This window comes from Egretta garzetta, unplaced genomic scaffold, assembly GCF_000687185.1.
Source record: "Egretta garzetta isolate BGI_Z169 unplaced genomic scaffold, ASM68718v1 scaffold14, whole genome shotgun sequence".
In the NCBI taxonomy this organism is placed as follows: Eukaryota; Metazoa; Chordata; class Aves; order Pelecaniformes; family Ardeidae; genus Egretta; species Egretta garzetta.
The window spans coordinates 418,686-439,262 of record NW_009259588.1 but is presented as its reverse complement, the minus strand read 5'-3'; the positions used below and the strand labels follow the sequence as shown (position 1 = coordinate 439,262).

The following is a 20,577-nucleotide window of genomic DNA, read 5'->3' as shown; positions in this document are numbered from 1 at the left end:
TATATGTAAAAGGGATAAAAGTTAATAATAAATCTCCTTTAAAACACATCAGGACCAGGAAGCCAGGTCAATACACAAGTTATAAAAAGAGTGCTCAGAGAATTTTAAGCCATAGCAGAAAAAAAATAAGGTGTTTGCATTCATGTTGACCGTGGAAGAGTTAAAATTCCTGCAAAAGAGTATTCTTGGGAAACTCAGCAGAGGATATGTCCAAAACTGAAGTCTTGTAATAAAAGGGTAGGAAACACACTGACTAAGTGAATGGCAACAAATCACAACTGAACAGTATTCACCCATGAGTTCTGAAGGATTCAACAGTGAAGGAGCTGAAGTATGTGCTATATCAGGGAAATGTGAGCATGGTTTCTGTAAAGTCATTTCGCACAAACCTACTGGTTTTCTGTAAAGGAACCTGGATAAAAGAAAAATGCTTGAGATAAGCTGTATGGAAAACTTCATTGTGAGGAATGGACTGGAACATTTCAGCCTGTCACAAAAAGGGAGAGGGAACATGATGCGATAGGAATCTGTAAAATCACAAATGTTATGATGAGTAAGGAGCAACTGCTTACCCTGTCTTCCAGTAGAGTAACCACCAAATGAAAGCTGCAATTAGTGTGTTCAGAATGGCAAACAAAAGGTGAAAATCCTTCACAAAACATGTAGTTAAATAAGCTAAGGAACTCTGCAGCAGGAAGCTGAGGATGGTGTAATTCCCATGGTTTAAAAAAAAAAAAACCAAAGCAAGAAATACAAGGGCAAAAAACTCAGCTGAGGTCCACTTAACACAGATACACTCCTGGCTTAAGCATTTCTTGAGATGGAAATTGTTACAGGGTAAAAGAGTATTCCTGGTAAGTGTCCTATTTATATTCCTGATCTATTGCTAAACTCTTCCCAAAGTACTTGTTGCTGATTGTTGTCAAATACACCAGACTTTTTATCTGGCACAGTGCAGTCATTCTTATGGATGGGTGCCTATTTTTCTCACAGCTGCCTTTGGAAGTTGCCACATATTAAAAACTAGTGAGGAAACTTTGCTATCTAAAAAAGTAATATTAAACCAGAAATATAAAGTAAATAAATCAAATAAATTTACCCTTATGGGATGATGAGAAGGTGCAAGGACTTCTTGTGTCTCAGAAATACCTTCGTGTTCTTGAATGCTGCCATTGCCGCTGATGTCCCCTGAAGCCTGCGCAAAACCCAATAATGATAGCAAGTTGATAAAAGTCAGGGGAAAAAAAAAATATTGTCTCCAAGGAATTGGCTACTTCAATGCAGAAAAACCTTTTTTTTTCCAGTTGATGAAGCCTCAGTGTCATTATGATGTTAACTCATTTCAGTACTTAGAGCATTTAATAAAAATGACCCTTCAGAAAAATAAAAGTCATAGTTCATTTTCCCAAAGGTGTTATAGACAAAAGAAAATGATGCTTTTTGAAAAATCACAGTTTTAGGGGCTGTGTAGTCAAAAAAAAAAATCCTCCACACAGATAGTTTTTTACTATGTTCTCAGGAAGAAATACTACATTTAGTCTTATGAAAAATCTCTAATGGCAAGTGACTGAAATTTCTGAGGCACTGAGGATAGATAAAGAAGTGTTTATAAGCATACTCACATAAGGATCATCATCTTCACAATGATCTTCAGTAGCCCTTGGGTCAGATTTGATTGTCAGATGTTGAATTGATCCCTACATGAAACAACAAAAACAGTTCAAGGAAGTAATATGTTGAGTAGCGTGCATGAAGGGGGATGCAGGGGTGGGAATTAAACACATCAACAAACAACCCCAGACTTTGTTCTGATTTGCTTGGGAAATGATCTGAAGCATAAAATTTTATGATAATAAACCCTCTTTAAGAATGTAAATATGTTCTTACATTTTTCTTTTACAAAATGCGGAAAAAATTGAAGCTGCCAGAATACAACGTCATGTCCCAGTGACAATACCACTGCTATAAGTGCTCCACCTGAAGGATCTATTCCTAGATTACGTCCTAGCATCTGTAAAGCACTGACTGCTTTTTCTAGTTAAGAAATACATTGCAGCTACAAAAAACGGCATGTGAAAACCCCTACAAATGGAGACAAAGCACATACCAGTAAGTGATGAAGTGGGTCAGGGAGAAACCAGCTTAAAACTTTTCAAAACTGAAGAAAGGAGATGGATTTCCTGATAATAAATGTTTCTTTTTTCAGAGTTACAAATTATGTTTCTCAGTCTGACATGCTGAAGGAGCTGCAACAATTTCATTTTAAACATTTAAGCCTTGTTACTTAGATTACCAAGACTCAGTGTTTTAAGAAACATGTTGGGGATGTTTCTTTGTTATGAGGTCTCACAGAGTTAGGCATGATGCACACGCAGGACAAAAATATGGGTATTCAGATCAAGACCCGTCTTACCTAAGACACATGACCTGCCTCTTCCTGTTTTGTTGACAGTATATTTTGTTTCTTTGCTTTTTTATTTTCTGTTGAGAAAAATCTGAAGAAGCTGACAGATCTAGTCTTTATGTCTAGACAGACACAGAATACTTCACAGTCCAGTGACTTCTCTTCAAGGAGCTAAAACGTTTACATCATGCAATGATACCTTGGCTGTGCTCTGTCTGCTGAGTGTTACCACAGTCACAGCAGATCTGCTCACTCAGCGGTACAGAATGACTGAGTCTCAGTAAGGAAAACTGCAACTGTTGAGATGAGGAAAGTAGTAGGCTTTGCTGTTATTTTATGCCACCAAAAAAATGCAGACTCCAGAGGAGGAGTAGCTACCATTTGTGTACTCTGCTATGTCTGACTTTCCGCTTACTCTTTCCACTCTGCAGTGGTCCTCTCTCCCTGTCCTAGAAGTATTGGGGAATTATAAGCAAGGAAGTACTTTTGAAGCAATAATTCTGGTGGTTTCTAGAATATTTCAGAAAGGAACAAAATCTGAGATTCCATCTTTAACACTCCTCTAATTTCTGTGTCTTCAAAGCCCACGAAACTCATGCAGTTGGTTCCTCCTGAGTTTGCAGGAAATCTGAGGTAACAGCTCAGTGAACTGAACCATCCTATTTCTCTCAAAACTAATAATGGGCAACTCAGATATTGAATGATGTCAGACTAACCAAACAGTTCACTGAAAAATTATATAGGAAAGAAGGCACAACCAGACACTTAAGCAGCCGCTTGGAAGTGATGCTTTGTTTTCACAGTATGAGTGAATCACATTTGGAGAACATAATCTGTGGTCTTGGATGGTGAAGGAAGCAAAATGGAGAGCCCTAATGTTACCCAAGAGTTGCTGCTAGCCAGTTACTCCAACTAGGAATGTCATAGCCAAGCCTGCCATAGTAGGGATGGTAGGTATGAGGTATTGTAGTCCCCTTCTGGGTCTTGTGCCTGCTGCTGCCTTCCCTGTCAAAGCTGGTTTGCAGAATCTGGCATCATCGCTGATTCAGCTATATTTGGTTGTTGTCCGGTTTCTGCTTTTCTTTACAAGCACCAGGGCTAGAATTTCTTTTTGTTTCCATAAAATCTGATGATAGTTATGTCCTTTTGCGTTTGACAGACAGAGCCTTAGACACATGAATTCCCATGAGCCAGAGCAAACCAGCAAATGACATCCATTCAGAGTAATTTGCACTGTCTGCTGTGAATTGTTTCTATTTTGGGCAATCAGTGTAAACAGTTCTTGTCATACAAACAGAGCTTGAGGACAAATCAACCATTTAGTTTTTCTACCCAAAAGCAATTGCGATGTATGATGCATGAAGAAATAAAGGCACAAGACCTAGAGTACACATCACAATTAATAGTACTGAAGCAATCAAAATATTGGCTGAAAGTTATGTGCTTGATTTATCATGCAGAGCAGCCTATTTCAGTGGAAATGTCTTAAGAGTGTAATCCACCGTGCATTCCTGTCACCATATTTACAGATTTATTAGCTTTAATCTCAGCAACTGATCATCACATGTGTTTTCCAGGTGGGGTACCAAAGTGGTCTCATTTTCTTGAATGTTTCTCATTCCTACTTACTAATTAGGCATCCCCAATAGTCTAGTCATCCCATCTGTCAAAGAAAGGTAGTGCCAGCAGGCAATTTTCCTACATATCCCTTTCCACCACTTTTTTGCTGCTAGTCAATATATTCCTGAGCTTAGACTAGTCAGATAAATGATAGAATTGCATTATCCTTGTTGCTTACCAGATGGAGCTCCCAACCTGTCAGTACACCTAAACTTTGGAAAGAATATCTTCTTTCTCTAAAGCAAAAGGATCCACTCAGTTTTGTGCTGCTGCATTACTAATTTAGGGGAAGAGATATTAATCTCACAGAATACTGTACAAGTTTTGATGTACAAGGGAAGTACAAAAACAAGACAGAAAAAGTATGACATTTCCCTTTCAGTTTGACAATGTGGCAATCCCACACATATTGACAGCTTTCACATTTCCATTTGGAAGCTCAATGACTGAGAATTCCCGTCAGGATGCAGCAGGAAGAATGCTTGCATTCAAGCTAAGAAGGCTTGGGAGCCTTGTAGTAGTGGTTTCAGACCATTCTATTTTTCTAAAGCACCTGATAAGCTTCAAGTAATATATTAATGGTAGAAATGCAGCTGTATCTTCCAACTATCTTTACCTTTGATGAGCTCATTCTTTTCCTGATGTTGAATGTGAAGGAAATATACCTACACCTAGCTAATAAGTGTTTAAAGTATTGACTTTCTACTAAGGTATTATTCTCAGACGTTAAACAAATGGATTCTATGACAGGCAGATTTCAGAGTAAGGCCATATAAATTTATGTGATCTGTTTACTTTGAAACTCCTAGTATTCAAACTGAGCATTGAGCTTGATATCTGGTCCATGAATAAACTACTGAGGTTCTAGGAACATTTGCATTTTAAGCCAGAGGTTATATCTCTGCACTGCCTGAACCCTAGCCAGGTATGGAAAATACAAGCTATACCATTTGTAACCTCATTTGGAATATAACCGTTATAAGCAGACTTTCTTTGGTAGAGAGCACATGTATAAAATGCTGAGGCAAGTGAATTTATCAGACAGTACTTACTGTGAACTTTTCCAATCCTGTGGCTCCTGCATTACCAACAAATATCCCAGAGCCAGATTCAAATACCAAGGATTCAGCTGACCTTTGAAACTGAACTCTCTGATATTCTTCACAGTCCATGAACAAAGCAACATCATTTCCCTGAACAGTCATTGTGAACTTATTCCACCTGTTAGTCATCACTGGCACTTTAAATGAAGCAGCCTCTTGAGAGATATGGGAACCAGGCTCCGTGTAGTACATTATTATCCTCTGGGTGCTGTCATCAACTGGTGAAAGTCTCATTCCCAGGTAAATAGTTTTCTGGAAGACATCTGTTATTGCAAATAGCACTCCTCCATGATCACTGTTGGGTTTCACTGTAACTACGATAGCAAAATCTCTGTAGAAAGGTGATGGTATTATAGCACTTGTTAATCGACCGATGTTAGCATCTGGACCAAAGCTGTAAGCTGGAAACCCTCCATAGCCGGTGACAAAGTAGACAGAAGGAGGAAGAGGAACTCCTATTAACTCTGTGAGGTCAAGATGTCCTTTTGAGCCTCGTTCTGTAAAGTGTGTGAGAAAAAAACATGTTATTTATTCTTGAGGAGCACAGCCCATTTATTTTAAATTATTTAAGAAAGGCCTTAAAAACTGTAATGCAGTGTTGTAATACCAGTAACATACTTCCAATGGCCCCAGTTCAGTTAGTGCTTAAACACATCTAGCTAAGTACACGTGTCATTCTGTGTCCTTTGACTAACTGAGTTTGCTTGTATACTAAAGAAAGGCGTATGTAAACATTTGGTGAAATTGAGCAGTTACAAGTAGTTCCTGCAACATATATTTTACTTCAACTGTCCATAAACTACAAAGAAAAGTGCTGAATGTGCTTGAAGAGTGGATTCAGTGAGGACTGAGCAACCTTTTGTTTTCTCAAATAAACTGAAATCCTTTATCCTCAAAAACTAAGAAGACAGCAAGGGTTCTCTACAAACAACATAACACAGTTTCACAAATACAGGATAAAAACTACAGTGGATTTGCTTTAGCCCTTGCAGTTACCTGCTTCTACAACAGATGTTAGATTTTATTTATGCCTTATTCTCAGATTTATCTCCTTAGTTGCACTGTGTACATAACAAATACTATTCAGCAATCAAAATTCAGTTTTGAAATGGAAGTATTTTTGCTTTGGCAAGCAGAATTAAGTATCTCTCCCAAACGCACCCAGAGAGACAACTCCTTCAAACAAAGTACTAGGCTATGTCTTAATGTAGCTACATCATGCATAATCACTCGTAAACTGCAGTTCATGTCTAAATAACTGCTGGATTTCTCAGCATATATGAAAAAAGATCTCCATGATCCAAGAAAGTCAGATTTTTAAATTACTTTCTTGATCCAATGCATCCTCGCCTCTCTCTACAGTCTTCTTTGTTGAAAATCTTCAGATCCTGGGTAAAAGAGCAGATGTATTTGGAATCACTGTTTTGCAGTTCCTTTCTTTATCTACCTCACACATAACAGTGTACCATGGTTCTCAGATTATCAGATAAAAAACTAGTGTGGAAAACAGAGGTCTTGTGGTAGAACAGTACAGACGAGGCAAACAGCCTTGAAACCTCACTAAGAACAGATTGAATTTGTGTCTCATACTTCACTATTCCAGCTTTTACCACAGCAGGTGTAAATAACGTGTCTGGAAGAGTATTTGTGGCAGTGAGGTACTTCTTTGTACCTACACAGCCTGTCATCCACTAGGGCTCCCACTGCTAGTATTCCCAAGGCCCTTCTTTGTGATGACACTTCTGCATCAGGGAAGTTCCTTAAGATGACGTCCCCAGACAGCATTAAGCAAGGTTAGCGTGCTCTGTGGTCACTTAATTTTCAATGCAACATGGCGAGAACTGATGCCACCTATGGTGGTCTAACACTACAGGTATTTACAAGAGACAGGAGCTAGAACTAGCCTATCCTCTTAGAAGTACATTAGGGAGAACAGATATGAGTCAGTCCCCAGATCTGTTTTTTGAAGTATTTACAGAAGTTGAAAACAAGCTCCCAGTCTGCCTAAAGGTAAGCAGCAATGAGATACATGGAGCTGGTTCCTAGGTCAGTTTACCTGTTAAGGACCAAGTCATCCCCAGATTCTGATGCATTTCACCCTGAGATGACCTGCATTTTACCAGCAGCCCGTACACTTTGGTCACAGGATGAGCTGAAGTTTCCTGGTTGCTTATAAAACCATGGGATATACACATATAATTACAAAATACTTTTGCTTCAGAACTTGTAACACCTGGTTTCCTAGGATCTATGTCCTGCATCATTATTTCATTTCAGCTCAGTACATCCTACTAGCCTGGAATACCTCAAGTTCTTCCTCATGTGCATAGAGCCTATTTCTGCCTACAATACCTGTAGCAGGCCTACATCCCTCCCCTACCCCAGTATGTGCTAAAGGATGGTTCCAAGTGGCATGTATTTGTATTAGCTGACCAGTTCAGGCATGATAGTTGGCCATCAAGAAGGAGAAATTGGATAATCAACTTCACAGCTCTCACCATAGCTTCTTCTCATTAAGATACTAATATGCCACTCTCACATCATGAGGTTGGGGGTTGCAAGAACATAACAGGATGGGTGTCCATTACATGCTTACATGGAGAGTCCTCTGTTACAGGGAAGATGACTGAGAAAAGGAGAAAATTATCTTAGTGTGAGGAAAATCATACTGACAATGCCATCTCTTTGCCTACAGTCTAATCCCTCAAGGGAGACAGGGACCCCATGCTGGTGACTTGAAACAAAACCATACGAAACAATTAAAAATGACTGTAGAGAATAATTTCAAAGTTATCGGTTATAACATGACTTTTAATCTTTGTTCCATCATTTGTAAGCATTCTCAGGTCCCTCATAATGTATGTATTTTTGCAGTACGGATCAACGAAGTATCTTTCAATTTTTAAACTTAGTTACCATAACTGTAATAGCTACCTAGGCTGAATAAATCCAAATGAAATAGTAATGGAAAAGGTATGACAGTCCATCTGAATACCGCAAACAAAGTGAACTGAAAAACTTTGCTTAAAATACCTGATTAAAATCAGGCAAAATAAATGAATCTTGCACTTTGCTCTGAAACCTGGCAAGCTGGTTCTGATGAAGAGCTAGAGAGAGGTTCTTCAGCTGAAATATACTTCTGTTATTCATTATTCATATGAAGTACCATCCTGGGCTATGTGTTGCAAAGTGGTTTCCATTGTCCTAGTAGCTTTGCAGAGAAATGGTAAGATGTTCTCTCTGTGCCAAAGATGTTATAGTCCAGTTGAAATAAATTCTAATCTGTCATCTTCTCTGTACTTTAGCTTTGGCACTTACTTGTTAAGGGTACTCATTAACTGGAAAAAGTCTGATGAGCTCTATACAGAAACAATTTCCCTTATATATTTTTAGAAAGTATAGAAGAAAATCTCATGAATAGAACTGTAGTTTCCCAATTCCCATTCTCAAAGGAAAATTTGGGAAATGCAAAAAAGCCTGTTAATTCTCCCCACACAACATGTGGAGCTGCAGTCTAGTTGCAGTTTCATAGTGACATACCCAAGAGTAACATACTGAGCCCAAACCACTTGCTCTTTTAGCATAGGCTCTAAGACAAATGAAACATATTTGCAAAAGGTGGCAGCAAAAGACAGTAAAGAAGAATCAGGATTTTCATTTGAGTAAAACAAGTTAGAAGGCTCAGCAAAATCTGAACTTCAGTGAGACTGGGATAGAAGCCTGCACCTATCCACTACAGAAAAGCAAAACAAGAAGCTTCTAGCCAAATTCTGTGCTTACAGCTCATCCCCAACACTTAATGGATTTGTCAGGACCTACAGTTACAATTAAGAGCATAATATGGATTTACAGCCACAGATTTTGTTCCCATTCAATTATCTCTGATAAATTCATGTTCCCCCACTGCAGTTATGTTAGAATAAAAATGCCCCTCTTATTCCCTTAAATCAATAATAAATGCTATGCTATTTTAAGTACCTTTAAGCCAGCAGAGCACTATGTTACACCAGTATAAATTTCTCTCAAACATGTATTACTACTAAGCCACTGGATATTGGGGAGCATACAGAATTCATCTTGTTTATGTCCATGTTTCCTAGACCTGGGATACTGGAAGGTGTGGTACAGAAGGAGCTTTAATATCAGCTATATTTTATCTCAAAAAGTAGTAGAATACCATAAATTAGGATTTTTTTTTTACTGTTATGTTATAGTTGGAATTGTTATAGAATTTACAGATAGCTGGAGATTCCCACCGGGTAGCTTCAGGGACCACTTGAGAAGTATAAGTGTGCTGTAAAATCATCCTGTAAATCAATATATGGATTGTTTCAAGACTGCAGATGGCAATAGTATAGGTTTTTTTCTTCTTTTAATTATGCTTTTTGCAGGTAATTACCTCACTGCTTCACTACTGAAAATAATGTAACTGTAAAAACAACAAACCACCATTTCAGCATTGGAAGATAACTGGTTTCCCTACTGTGTCTTTAGCACAACAATCAATAACAGCGGAAAATCATGAAGCTCAAAATGGACTGGAAAAAAAAAGGACAAAGCTGTTTTGAAGCAGGTAGGAGATAAAGCGTTTATTCAACAGACAGAAAAGGATACCAGAAAGAAACATGATGTTGACAGTAGAAGGGCAGCAGTTGGAGAAGTTCCTAAAACCAGAGTTACCAGTATAGAAATGGGATTCATGGGACCCGCTTTGTAACTGCAGCTGTAAGTGACAGATATTGTGACTTAACCCCTGGTGCTCATCTGACCTCAAAATGGCACTACTTTTCTCCAGATCACTGTCAAGTATGTGTAGCACAAGAGAAACATACCTCACCTTCACCCCACACCAACTAGGCAGGGTGGAATCGCAAACCTGTGGGATCCAAAACACTTTTCCACTGCTCACAAGGCATGAAGTACAGAGGAAAGGAAAAAACCTACCTGCTTGAAGGTCTATTACATTTGCTTTAATTGTTAAAGTACAAAATCAGTATTTATATCTTATAAATGGGAATGGAGGCACAGGAAGGCCCAGATTCATATAATTTAGCTTATTATACCCACCTGTAACTGTTAGGTTAGGAGCCTTCTTTCAGGTGTCTTCACAGAAAGAGGGCAGAGAGTAACCAGTGATACCAAAAGGCAATTTGCTCCAACCTAAGAGCTTCCGGAGGCATGTCACTCTCTCATAATCTAGACACACAGATTTTTATCTTACCCTTAAAGGAAAGGGACCTGAGTTCAAGTACATGGATACAGATGAAGGACATACCAAAGGTCAGGATATATCTGTACTATATAATTGAGAGCAGTAGTAAAGATCCCTGAATCACTGAAAGAACACAGATAAAAAAAAAAATGCTTGGTCATTTTAGGTGGGGCACAGACACATTTTAAAGTATAATTTAAGTTCACCCAGTGTTTCCCTCTGTTCCTCTTCAGACACTCTTTTCTATAGAGCTACTGTCCATAACCCCGTCCCATGCTTGTAAAAGCCCATGTGCTCCATGGCGGTTGGATTTGCATTCTGTGAAAGAATGCCTTGTGCCTCTGCTGTTCACTGCTGCACATGCCTTGCTGGCAGCTTCTTTTCATGTTCTTTTAAGGCAATGGGATAAAAGCAATATTCTACGAAGGCTTTCAAAACCAGACCAGGCTAAGAGCAGCCAAAGTCAGGCACTTCTGTGTCTGTAAACTTGAGCTAAGCTGACCATGTTTATCTGTCCTCTTCCAGTCCAAATAATCACAAACCTAGGTTGTAAGCTCCCTTTCCAGCAGGGTAGATAAACCATCTGTGTCTCAATGGCGCAGTGCACAACCTATGTTGTCTCTACTCTGCATTCAGAGAAATGCTGTAACTGTAATAGAACATTATTTTATACTGGATGCAGTTGTGAGGTACAGTAAGAAAATTCTTCCCTGCTGCCAAACTGTATTTATTTTGCAGTTAACAAGAAATATTTATAGCAATAACATAAGCAGAGAAGGGTTTTCACATCTACAGAATAAAAGTTAATCAAGTACTGCAAAGGGAAAAATAAGGGAAATATTTTAACACAGTCCCAGATCTGCTACATGGAATAGAAGAGGCTAGCGTCATTGCTGCTCTCAGGAAAAACAGCATTTACTCTGCTTACCTAGCTTGACACATTTCTAGCTGCCATTGATACGCTATTGGAAAACATGGATAGAATATATTGGTGTTAAAGGCTGGAGCATTTTCTTCCAGATGCCTAAGGAAACCTCAGAAGCTCTTTTTAGTGGAGTTGCACACCCAAAAGTAAGGCTGCAGTCAATAGGACATGCAACATCAGGCCCAACATTCTTTTGTGCAAACTGTTTTCCAACACTTTCTGCTAGCTCACACTTTTACATCATTATTATTCTGCCCTCTACTGGATAAAAATGCATGTAGTTCGCATACCTAAATGCAGTTAATTAAATATGCATCTATATTGCACAAAATAGTCCTCCTTTTTTTCCATCTTATCTTGTTTGAGAAACTTTATTTCATTACAATGCTTTCAAACTAATCAGCAAAAACATTTTGTCCTCCATACAAGTCATTTTTTCAGTTTTTCTGATCTAATACTGGACTATTTTCTTATTGTTTTGTTAGGTGCTTGTCTAGAAGATATTCCATATATATTTTTGTGCACATGGATTTTTGTATATAAACCCAAGGCCTTTCACTCAATGAACTGTTCTCCTTTAGTGAGAAAAATCTGTGTTTAAAACACATCCGTTTCTTTGAGCCACAACAGTATATAATATCAAGTATAGCATAGACGTTAGTTATTGTCCTTCTTTCCTCAGAAACAGATGAGAGGCAAAAGTGGGAAATATTCAGCAATTCAACTACAGTGGTGTGGCAAAGCTAACTGGGCTGTTAACCAGAAAGTCAATAGAGTGAAAACCATCCATTGTCTGCTGCATGATCTAGGGCAACCTTATGGCCCAGGCTACATTTAAGGTCAAACAATCACAGTGACCTGCCTAATTTTATAATAATGAACAACTGCACCTATACGTGTGTGGGCATATATGTGACTGTAAAGCAAAAGAATGAACTTATGGACCTGGTACATCCCCAAATGATCAGCACAAGAAAAAGGAATAATCTTTGAAGGGATACCTTTCACGGGTAAATAAATGGTTCAAAAGGTCTCATAAGCAGAGCATGAACTAGGCGTGGAAGGAGTATAGCAAGTACAGAGAAAAGTGTCAGGGGGCTGCAAGGTCAGAAGGACTCTGATTTCCATGTGCACTAGTGCAAAAAGCAAAGGCAGGTTAGTAAAGATGCCCTTCATGGAAAAAGAAGATTTCCAGGTTTGCAGGAATACCTCTCTATAAACAGACCTTCAGCCAAACATACACCCTCCCCTCCCCAACAACAACTTGCCCTCTAAATATTGCAAAATATTGGCCATGAATTTAGAAGCCTGCAAGGGCAACACAGTAGGGCACAAGCAGTCTAGGAGACTTCTGGAGTGCATTAATGATAGCCTCCCATTAGAGCGGGTGGAGCCAGTGAGGGGATGCTGTGCCTTATACTTAAAATCAAAGAAGAAGTGGGGGATGTGAAGGTTGGGGGCAGCCTTTGCTGTATTGATCATAAGATGATGTTCATAATAAAATCTTCTCAGGATCCTGAGAAGCTGGAACAAGGCAAACAGTGATGTTACAGCCCTGGACCCCTAAGTAGCTGGCTCCAGTTGACCCTGCTTTGAGTAGGGAGGTTCAACTAGATGGTCTCCAGAGCTCACTTTCAACCTCAATGGTTCTTTCATTCTATGAGTCCAAGCATGTTTATAATACCATACTAATAGTTTCACTGTCTTCTGAAAGGAGAATTTTGAAGCAACCTGCTTTTATAGTATTTGCACCAGTATTCAAGCAACCAAAGAGTGACAGTTCTTTAGCATTGCCACAAGCATGTAGCTGATCTATACCTGACTGCACAGTTTCTCTAAATGCAAAGCAGGGTTTTTCTATTTATATGTGCCAGAATTGCTGTTTGTCAGCGTCTGCTTTAACAGATATACAGATGTATTTCTGAAACTGGAAGGACAGGAGTCCTCCACGCTTCCTTTCAGTAGAAGTAGTCATATGACCCCTATACTCACTTAACAAGCTCCTCAGACAGATACAAACTACCACACCTAAAACTTATTCCATGCACTTTTCATTCCTGGTTGGTTAACATAAAATATAATCTAGTTGGCCATTTCTATCTTCTTGAAGACATGCTTCGACTGATCAGATAGCTGCTTTTAACTACCTGAAGCTGACGAAGTAAACTCTTCCTAGTTGCAGTGTGGCAAGTTCAGTTTGGACTTCAGGCTGAGCTTGTTTGTTCGAGGGTGGAGCAGTGCTGGCACAGCTTGCTCAGAGGGGTTGTGGAAACCCTGGAGGTTTTCAGGACTTGACTAGGCAAATCCATAGTCTTAGTGCTGGTGATAGTCCTGGTTTGAAGAGGGGGGTGGATCAGATGACCCCCAGAATCTCCTTCTAAATGACATTTCTTTGATGAAAAATAGACTTCTTGGCTATCATAATGGTGTAGTAGTGTAAATACTCAGGATAAATGGCTGATTACTTCTATGTACGCTGTCAGATTACACTGATAGAGATTACACAGTCATTTATTTTATTTTGGAATATTAAGAACAATGGAAGTCTAAAAACTGAGTCTTTCAGAAAGCTGACTGATCTTTTTAAACTCGTAACAACTTCCAGTATTTGGGACTATCAGTTCCTTTACCAACTCTCAGTACTTCAGAAAGGCTGATCAGTGGCTTTAGCAACAGGCATCCACAAATATTTTCAGCTTGGCTGTTACATCAAGAGTTACCACTTTAATTACTTCCTCGCTAATTTTTATCTTCTTAACTGACTTCATGCTTTGAGCTGGTGGAGTGTATGAACTCTCTGACTGAATCAGTCAGCCCTTGAGGGATAGATTGGACAAGAAACAAAACTTCCTTTTCTCTGTTGCCTGATTGCATTTAGATGACATTTGCCACTGGGCAGTTGGCAGCTGTGCATCATGGGTCGTCTTCGTGTGAAACTAGTAGAAGTTACTTCTAACAAGAGTAGTGCTCATGCACTGCTCATCCAAATAGCCAGATCAGACAGCAGATGTACCATGGAACTTTTTCCCAAAGTAAAACTGCTTGTCAGTGCACAAGAATGCTTGTTGCACTGTAGCATCAGATGTGGAAGATTTCTACTTAGATCAATCTCACTTTGAATTAGCAAGTACTCATTTTCTTCCTTTGGTATCTAAAGAATTGCTGTGAAGCACAGGCTGTTGTTGACAGCCTGTACCCTGCATAATAATTGAGCTCTGTGCAGAGATATTTAACAGCTATTTGTTTATGATAAAATCACCTACCACCTTTCCATCCCTATGCACGGTGTAGGGAGATACTATGCAATAAGGTCACTTGGCTCCTTTTTGCATGCACAGATCTGATCTTGCTAAACAGCAGCAAACAAGACGTCACCTGCAGTGCATAGCAAGCTCACTCAGCCCTTTTCAAAACCGAAACCATGGGATGCATTCACACATGCCATCTGCTGAGAATTTTTCTGTTAGGTAATTTTTTACATCCATGAAAACAACTGTCCTTACATGACAGATGAAGGCACAGGAATGTGCAGGAGGCTGTTCCACAAACTTCTTTATCGTGTTCCACAACTCAGTTTAATACTGAGTCTTAAATGTTTTCACCAGCTGGTACAGAATATAGGCACAGTATCAGGTCATTATTTACATTTATTACATTAAGATTTCAGTGGCAAAAATGTATTTCCAGATAAGGTTTTGTGTATTTTCTCTCAGTTATTGTTAATATATTTCCTAAACAAGATTTTGCATTTAAATTTCAAAAGTGCATTTAATCCTGTTCTGCTACAATATATCATTTATCACAGGAGAAGACATGTTTCTCAGTGGAAGTTACTTCTTAAAACATGGGTAGCACATTACTGCATCCATCTCCCTAGTACTACCTTAAATGTGTTCTGGCAGCACAGCAAAACTTTCTATTGATCTTTAAGATCAAGAAGGAATAAGAACTTATCAATAAGCTTGATAAGTTTTAAAAAGTCATATTTTCCTCAGAGACCTTGTTGTGGTTTAACCCGTCAGGCAGCTAAACAGTGGGATGGGGGAGAGAATTGGGGGAAAAAAAGTGAAATTTGTGGGTTGAGATAAAGACAGTTTAATAGGACAGAAAAGGAAGGGGAAATAACAACAACAACAGTAATAATAATAATAATAATAATAATAATAATAATAATAGAATATTTTTTAAAAGTTATGCACAATGCAATTGCTCACCACCCACCAACTGATGCCCAGCCAATGCCAATCCTGAGCATTGGTCACTTCCCCCTGGCCAACTCCCCCCAGCTTTATATACTGAGCATGACGTTATATGGTCTGGAATACCCCTTTGGCCAGTTTGGGTCAGCTGTCCTGGCTGTCCCCCATCCCAGTTTCTTGTGCACCTGGCAGAGCGTGAGATTTGGCCTTGCACTATTTTAGTAACATTTATTCTCTTTAAAAATGTGTCAGTCAGGACCTAGTAAAGTATTGAAACAGAATCCTAAAGTGGCGCACAGCTTTGTGAAAGAGCTACCCAGATCTTCTGAAAGTGAACATAAAAAACCCTCCAAATGTCTCTGGTACGAAGTGGCATTTACAATCACACCAGTATAATGTAAAGCTAACCTCTCTCATTGCAGTGTAATGCAATTTATGTTTCTTTGTGTCTAATGCTGACATTCAATAGATGACAATAATGAGCCTTCTTTGCTGGATGTTAATCAAATTACTAGCTCTGACCTGATCAGGTTAGCTGTAGAAAATTACACTGACTTCTGCATGCACATGAGATAGATGTCTTCTTTCTCTGAAACACCTAGCTGTGGGAGGAATGGTTCAGCTCTGAAAGGTGACAGGGATATTTTCAAGATAAAGGCTGCATGACCAGGCTTCACTGAGTTAAAAGGACATTCTCAAGGCAATACATTCAGCCATAATCCTGGCTAAGATACTTGGACAAACAGCAGCAACAGCAGGAGGGAAGGAGAGAAGGAGGGTTAGCTGGAAGAGAGGCACAAAGGTGTGGGGTGCTATGCTGGTATCTGTGTCAGGAAGAATATGGAAATAGGCTGGATGGAAGGGATCAGAGTCCTGGGGGGAATTAGAGAGACCAATGCAGCAGAACTTGAAAGACTGGAGGCTCAGAAGGATGGGGCTTGGGATAAAGCAGGAGCTCATCTGAGCTTCTCATCTGAAAGGGATTCAGTACAAGGTGGTAGAACGAAACCTTATAGAAAAGTGTAAGTTTGAGCAACTTGACTATTTCTTTAGAAATACAGAACCCTATCCCAGCTACTTTCCTGTGGTAAAGTCAGCACTGAAATGGGTTTTGTGCAGTTCTTACAATCAGAACGATGCAAAGCTGCTATTACTTCCAGCCTTGTTCAAGCACAGCAGGTGTGTATATGCGAGGGAGAGAGCAGGCTTCTAAGACATCCACCTTCCTAAAGATAACTAGGCAAAGTTAATCTGTATAAGAATTACAGAATCTGTATCGAATATTGCAGCTGCCCAATAATTTGCACCTGTGGCAAGGTGGGACACTGGCTTTATGGAATGAGATTTGTGTGTAGTGTAAATATGTAAACTATGATATGGACAATATCATCGTCTGCTGGAGGGACAACTAGCCTGTAATGATTGCCGGAGAGCAGGAGCTTTTGCATTTCACCACTAGGCAGCAACCCAGCACTTCATAAATCAGATTGGAGCTTTGGTTTAGGCAAGGAGAACAATCACCAGTGTCAGCATCTGCTGTGTGCATTCTTTTACAACATCTAAGCTAGCATATATTTCCATTACGTTCATAACAAAACAGATGTGAATTATCACCCTGCCCTTTCTCTTTCACAATGACCTTGGAAATCAGACAAAATTCATTAAACTAAGTCTGCTGTGTATTTTCATGGGGAAAAAAATTACATTGCCATTCTTCCTTTTGATTTCCCTCTCCCTTTTTTATCTTGAATTTTAAGAGACAAAATTCATGCAAGGCCATGACCAACACCCTCATTGCCAAAATATGTATTTCTAAAATGATGAAGACAGTTCTCTTTTAAAGTACTGGAAGAGACGTCTGACACTTTCCTAGATTTAACAGTTGTGCATGCCAGCAGAGTCCCTGCCCAAATGTGGAAAAACGGACTCCTACTTAAAGACACTGACATAGTCTGGCACACTGACCTGGATATAAATTCTCATCCCATATAAAGAGATTTAATGAGAAGCCAGGATAGAGAACACTTAATCAGCAGCTCCTGCGGTTGTTCCTGCTGTCTTTCCTAGTCCACGTCTCTACTACAAGGTTCTGTCTGTGGACCAGGAAGGTAGGAAGGATATGAAGAGATGGGAATTGTGGATTACAATTCACTCTATGAAAATTAGAAAACTTCACCCAGAAATGCTCCTTCCCTCCTCACACCTACCACACCATATCTGCTCCATGCAGAAAGTAACCGTGCTATGAGATGTATTATTCCACGTAGCTTAAGACCAGAAATCTTTCCTCATAGTACAGCCGCATTTGCAGGCACACATCCCTTCTCTCAATTCCATCCTTATCTGCCCCCATCACATGACCCAAAATGCAGCCTCACACAGTGGCTTGAGAAAATAGAGAGAGCTAAGACAACCTTTTTCTCTGACTCAAAGCTAAATTTACTTTGCGCTATTTCCAAGGAAGTATGACAGGAGCAGAAGGACCACATTAGAACAGCCACATGGATCAGATATTTCATCAGTACAATTCACTATTTTAATCAGACTGTAGCATGTAAATAAGACTTTTCATGTATACCAAAACTTGAGTTATCTATGACAGGGTTGATCACTGCCTGGCAACTAAATCAGACAGCCTAGATTATCAGGTAGATCATAAATAACAGTAAGACTTAAGTGAAATAGTAGATAATACCTTTTCCAACTTGTTAATATTAATTTTGACAGCCCTACTACCACATTTAACTACTGAATTAATTCTTTTGTCTCTGCAACCTATTGCTCTGAAGAGCAGATCTCCACTGCTTGTATAAAATGGGAATTAATCACCAGATTATTGCTAGAATAACTGAATTGTCAGTTAGATTTTATTCAGGATTTAAAGTTATATGACCAAAGGGAAAAAAAGGAACTTTTTTTTTTTTTTCACACAAAGAAAAATTTTATATGTGCATGGCCAAAAATAGCTTCATTTCCTCCAGAGTATGTAGAGAATAGCAGAAGTCTTATTTTTGGCAAATATTACATTTTTAGTTCACTCAAATGTTATTTGATTCAAGAGCTGAAAAAAAGACAAAAAGATTATTCTGAAGTCTTAATGCTTGATATGCTATTGAAAATCTTTCCCAGATAAGTCTCAACTGCATGCTATCCCAAACTTGAAGAATATAGCTGATTTGCATCTGTGTCCAGTATTATAAATCCATATAAAGTGTGTTGATATGTTGGCTTTCTGCTTTTAAAAAGTTAGTTGACAAAAAATGTTGTACTTTTGGCTTAAATTTCAAAGGTTACTTTCTCAAGGCTACTATCATTGTGATGAGAAGAAAAAGTAATGTCTTTAGAATTTATTGCATTTTTGTTAATGCTCATTTGAACAGAATATTCAGAAAGTCAAAAAAAGAAACCCGCATAATAAAAACAACAAACCACAAGGTTGTTGGCATTTTTTTAGCTTTCATTATAGGCTTTGCTCTTTGTTTTCACTGTCTGAACCCTCACTTGTATTGTAAGACACTGGTTTCACCAATTTCACTGGTGGTAAGCACAGATGTGTGTTAGTGATAGCACAACTATGTTGCATATAGTTTTAATTATGTCTGAAGTAAAGCACGCACTTTGATGTGTTGGGACTTTGACAGAAATCTTCAGGTAGTGGAAATTACAGCATCATACAGGCTAAAGGCTAAGCGTTCCAAGTTCTGAGCAGTGAGTTCTCCAGATCCTTTCAGCTGTCTGCTCTCGCCTCCTTTTTCTTCCACCATCAGCTGGAACCACTTTCCTTCTCCACCATGCCATATATCGTCAAATATGACTTCATCTGTGTTCTGACTTTCTGTGGCAGCTTCTGGCCAAAAACGCTGGACAAAGATGTGCCATCCAATGCACTGAGCTCCAGCTTCATGAGGCATTTTTCAGCCCTTAGGCTTTTTGAAAAATATTACAGGTAGTGCTGCCACCCTATCTCCTGAGAACATACCACAGCTTAGTCCCATTCTGTGGTACATGCCGTGCAAACTACTGCCAGACCTGTGAACAGCAATGAGCTTGTATAAGACCAACAGAGATCAAAGCCTTCAGTCTCTTCTGAATGTGTTGTTATTCTTGTCAACAAAAACGTCACAGTAATCTTCCAAACCTCTACATCTCTCCCATTCCCCGTTTGCATTTGCACAGCTATCAAAAAAAATGGATATTCTAGATCAAGGATCTAGATATTCCCTCTCTCTTATCAGTCTTTGAAAAGAATATTAAGCTTATACAGGGGTTTTCATTTTGTTTTACAAACTGCCCTAGCAATTGAACAGTAATAACCATGTACACTTTTCTGACCATGCACCAATTGCCACGAATGCTCTGGAATCAACAGACATAATGTATTCTTCTGGCTGATGTATTTGAGAAATAAGTATATTCCATAACTGAGTAGATTACCCTCCTTACACATGTGTATGCATGCATGCATAAAACATGCGATTGTGGAGGGAGGATGTAGCTTCGATTAAGGTCACATTTTCAGCTTGACTTTTAAGTGAGAAACTGACGCTGATGCATTTGGATATAGATTTGCTAAAGCGGTTTATCTTGATAAATCCATTTATCGGAAACTCCACTGTCAAATCACAACTTATCCCTTGGAAAAATATGTCTTAAGAAAAGACCAGCTACCAGAAAATGTGATTAACAAGAGAGAAGCAAGTGGAAAAATCCAAAGCTGTCTCAGTCAGTCCTCCTTCAAAGTTAATGGTTCAGTAGACAAACATGGGTTGCTTAGAAAACAGAGTAGGTGCAGCTCCCTACATCAGTTTTACAGTGGGTAGCTTCACTGATCTTTCATTGGCATCCAGCAGGTCATAAAAGTCCTGCCAACAAAAAACTCAACATGTTCAGGTTCATCCCCTGAAAGCAGAATGTTAGGACTCCCAGTGACAGTGAGCTTTGATCTTTTTACACGCTACTCTATACGCAAAATGCAGCAGTAATGAAGAACATTCAAGTAACAGCAGAACCATATTGTAATAGGTTAAACCTCAAACAGCCCTAAAAATTGAGGAGGAAAGATTGTTTTTAAATTGGTTTCTTGGTTCTCAGAAGCTCTCTAATTCTTAGAAAAT

General features: G+C 39.0%; 1 protein-coding gene across 1 annotated transcript in view; it reads right to left on the bottom strand.

Annotated features, from left to right (window-relative positions):
• COL15A1 (collagen type XV alpha 1 chain) overlaps nt 1-19,374 on the bottom strand; it is a 113,505-nt gene extending 94,131 nt beyond the window's left edge. The window contains 5 exon segments of the mRNA XM_035893433.1: nt 1,100-1,195; nt 1,623-1,697; nt 5,077-5,624; nt 7,184-7,296; nt 19,139-19,374. Coding sequence (XP_035749326.1) covers nt 1,100-1,195; nt 1,623-1,697; nt 5,077-5,624; nt 7,184-7,296; nt 19,139-19,374 — 1,068 coding nt within the window.
• Between the last annotated feature and the right edge of the window lie 1,203 nt (nt 19,375-20,577).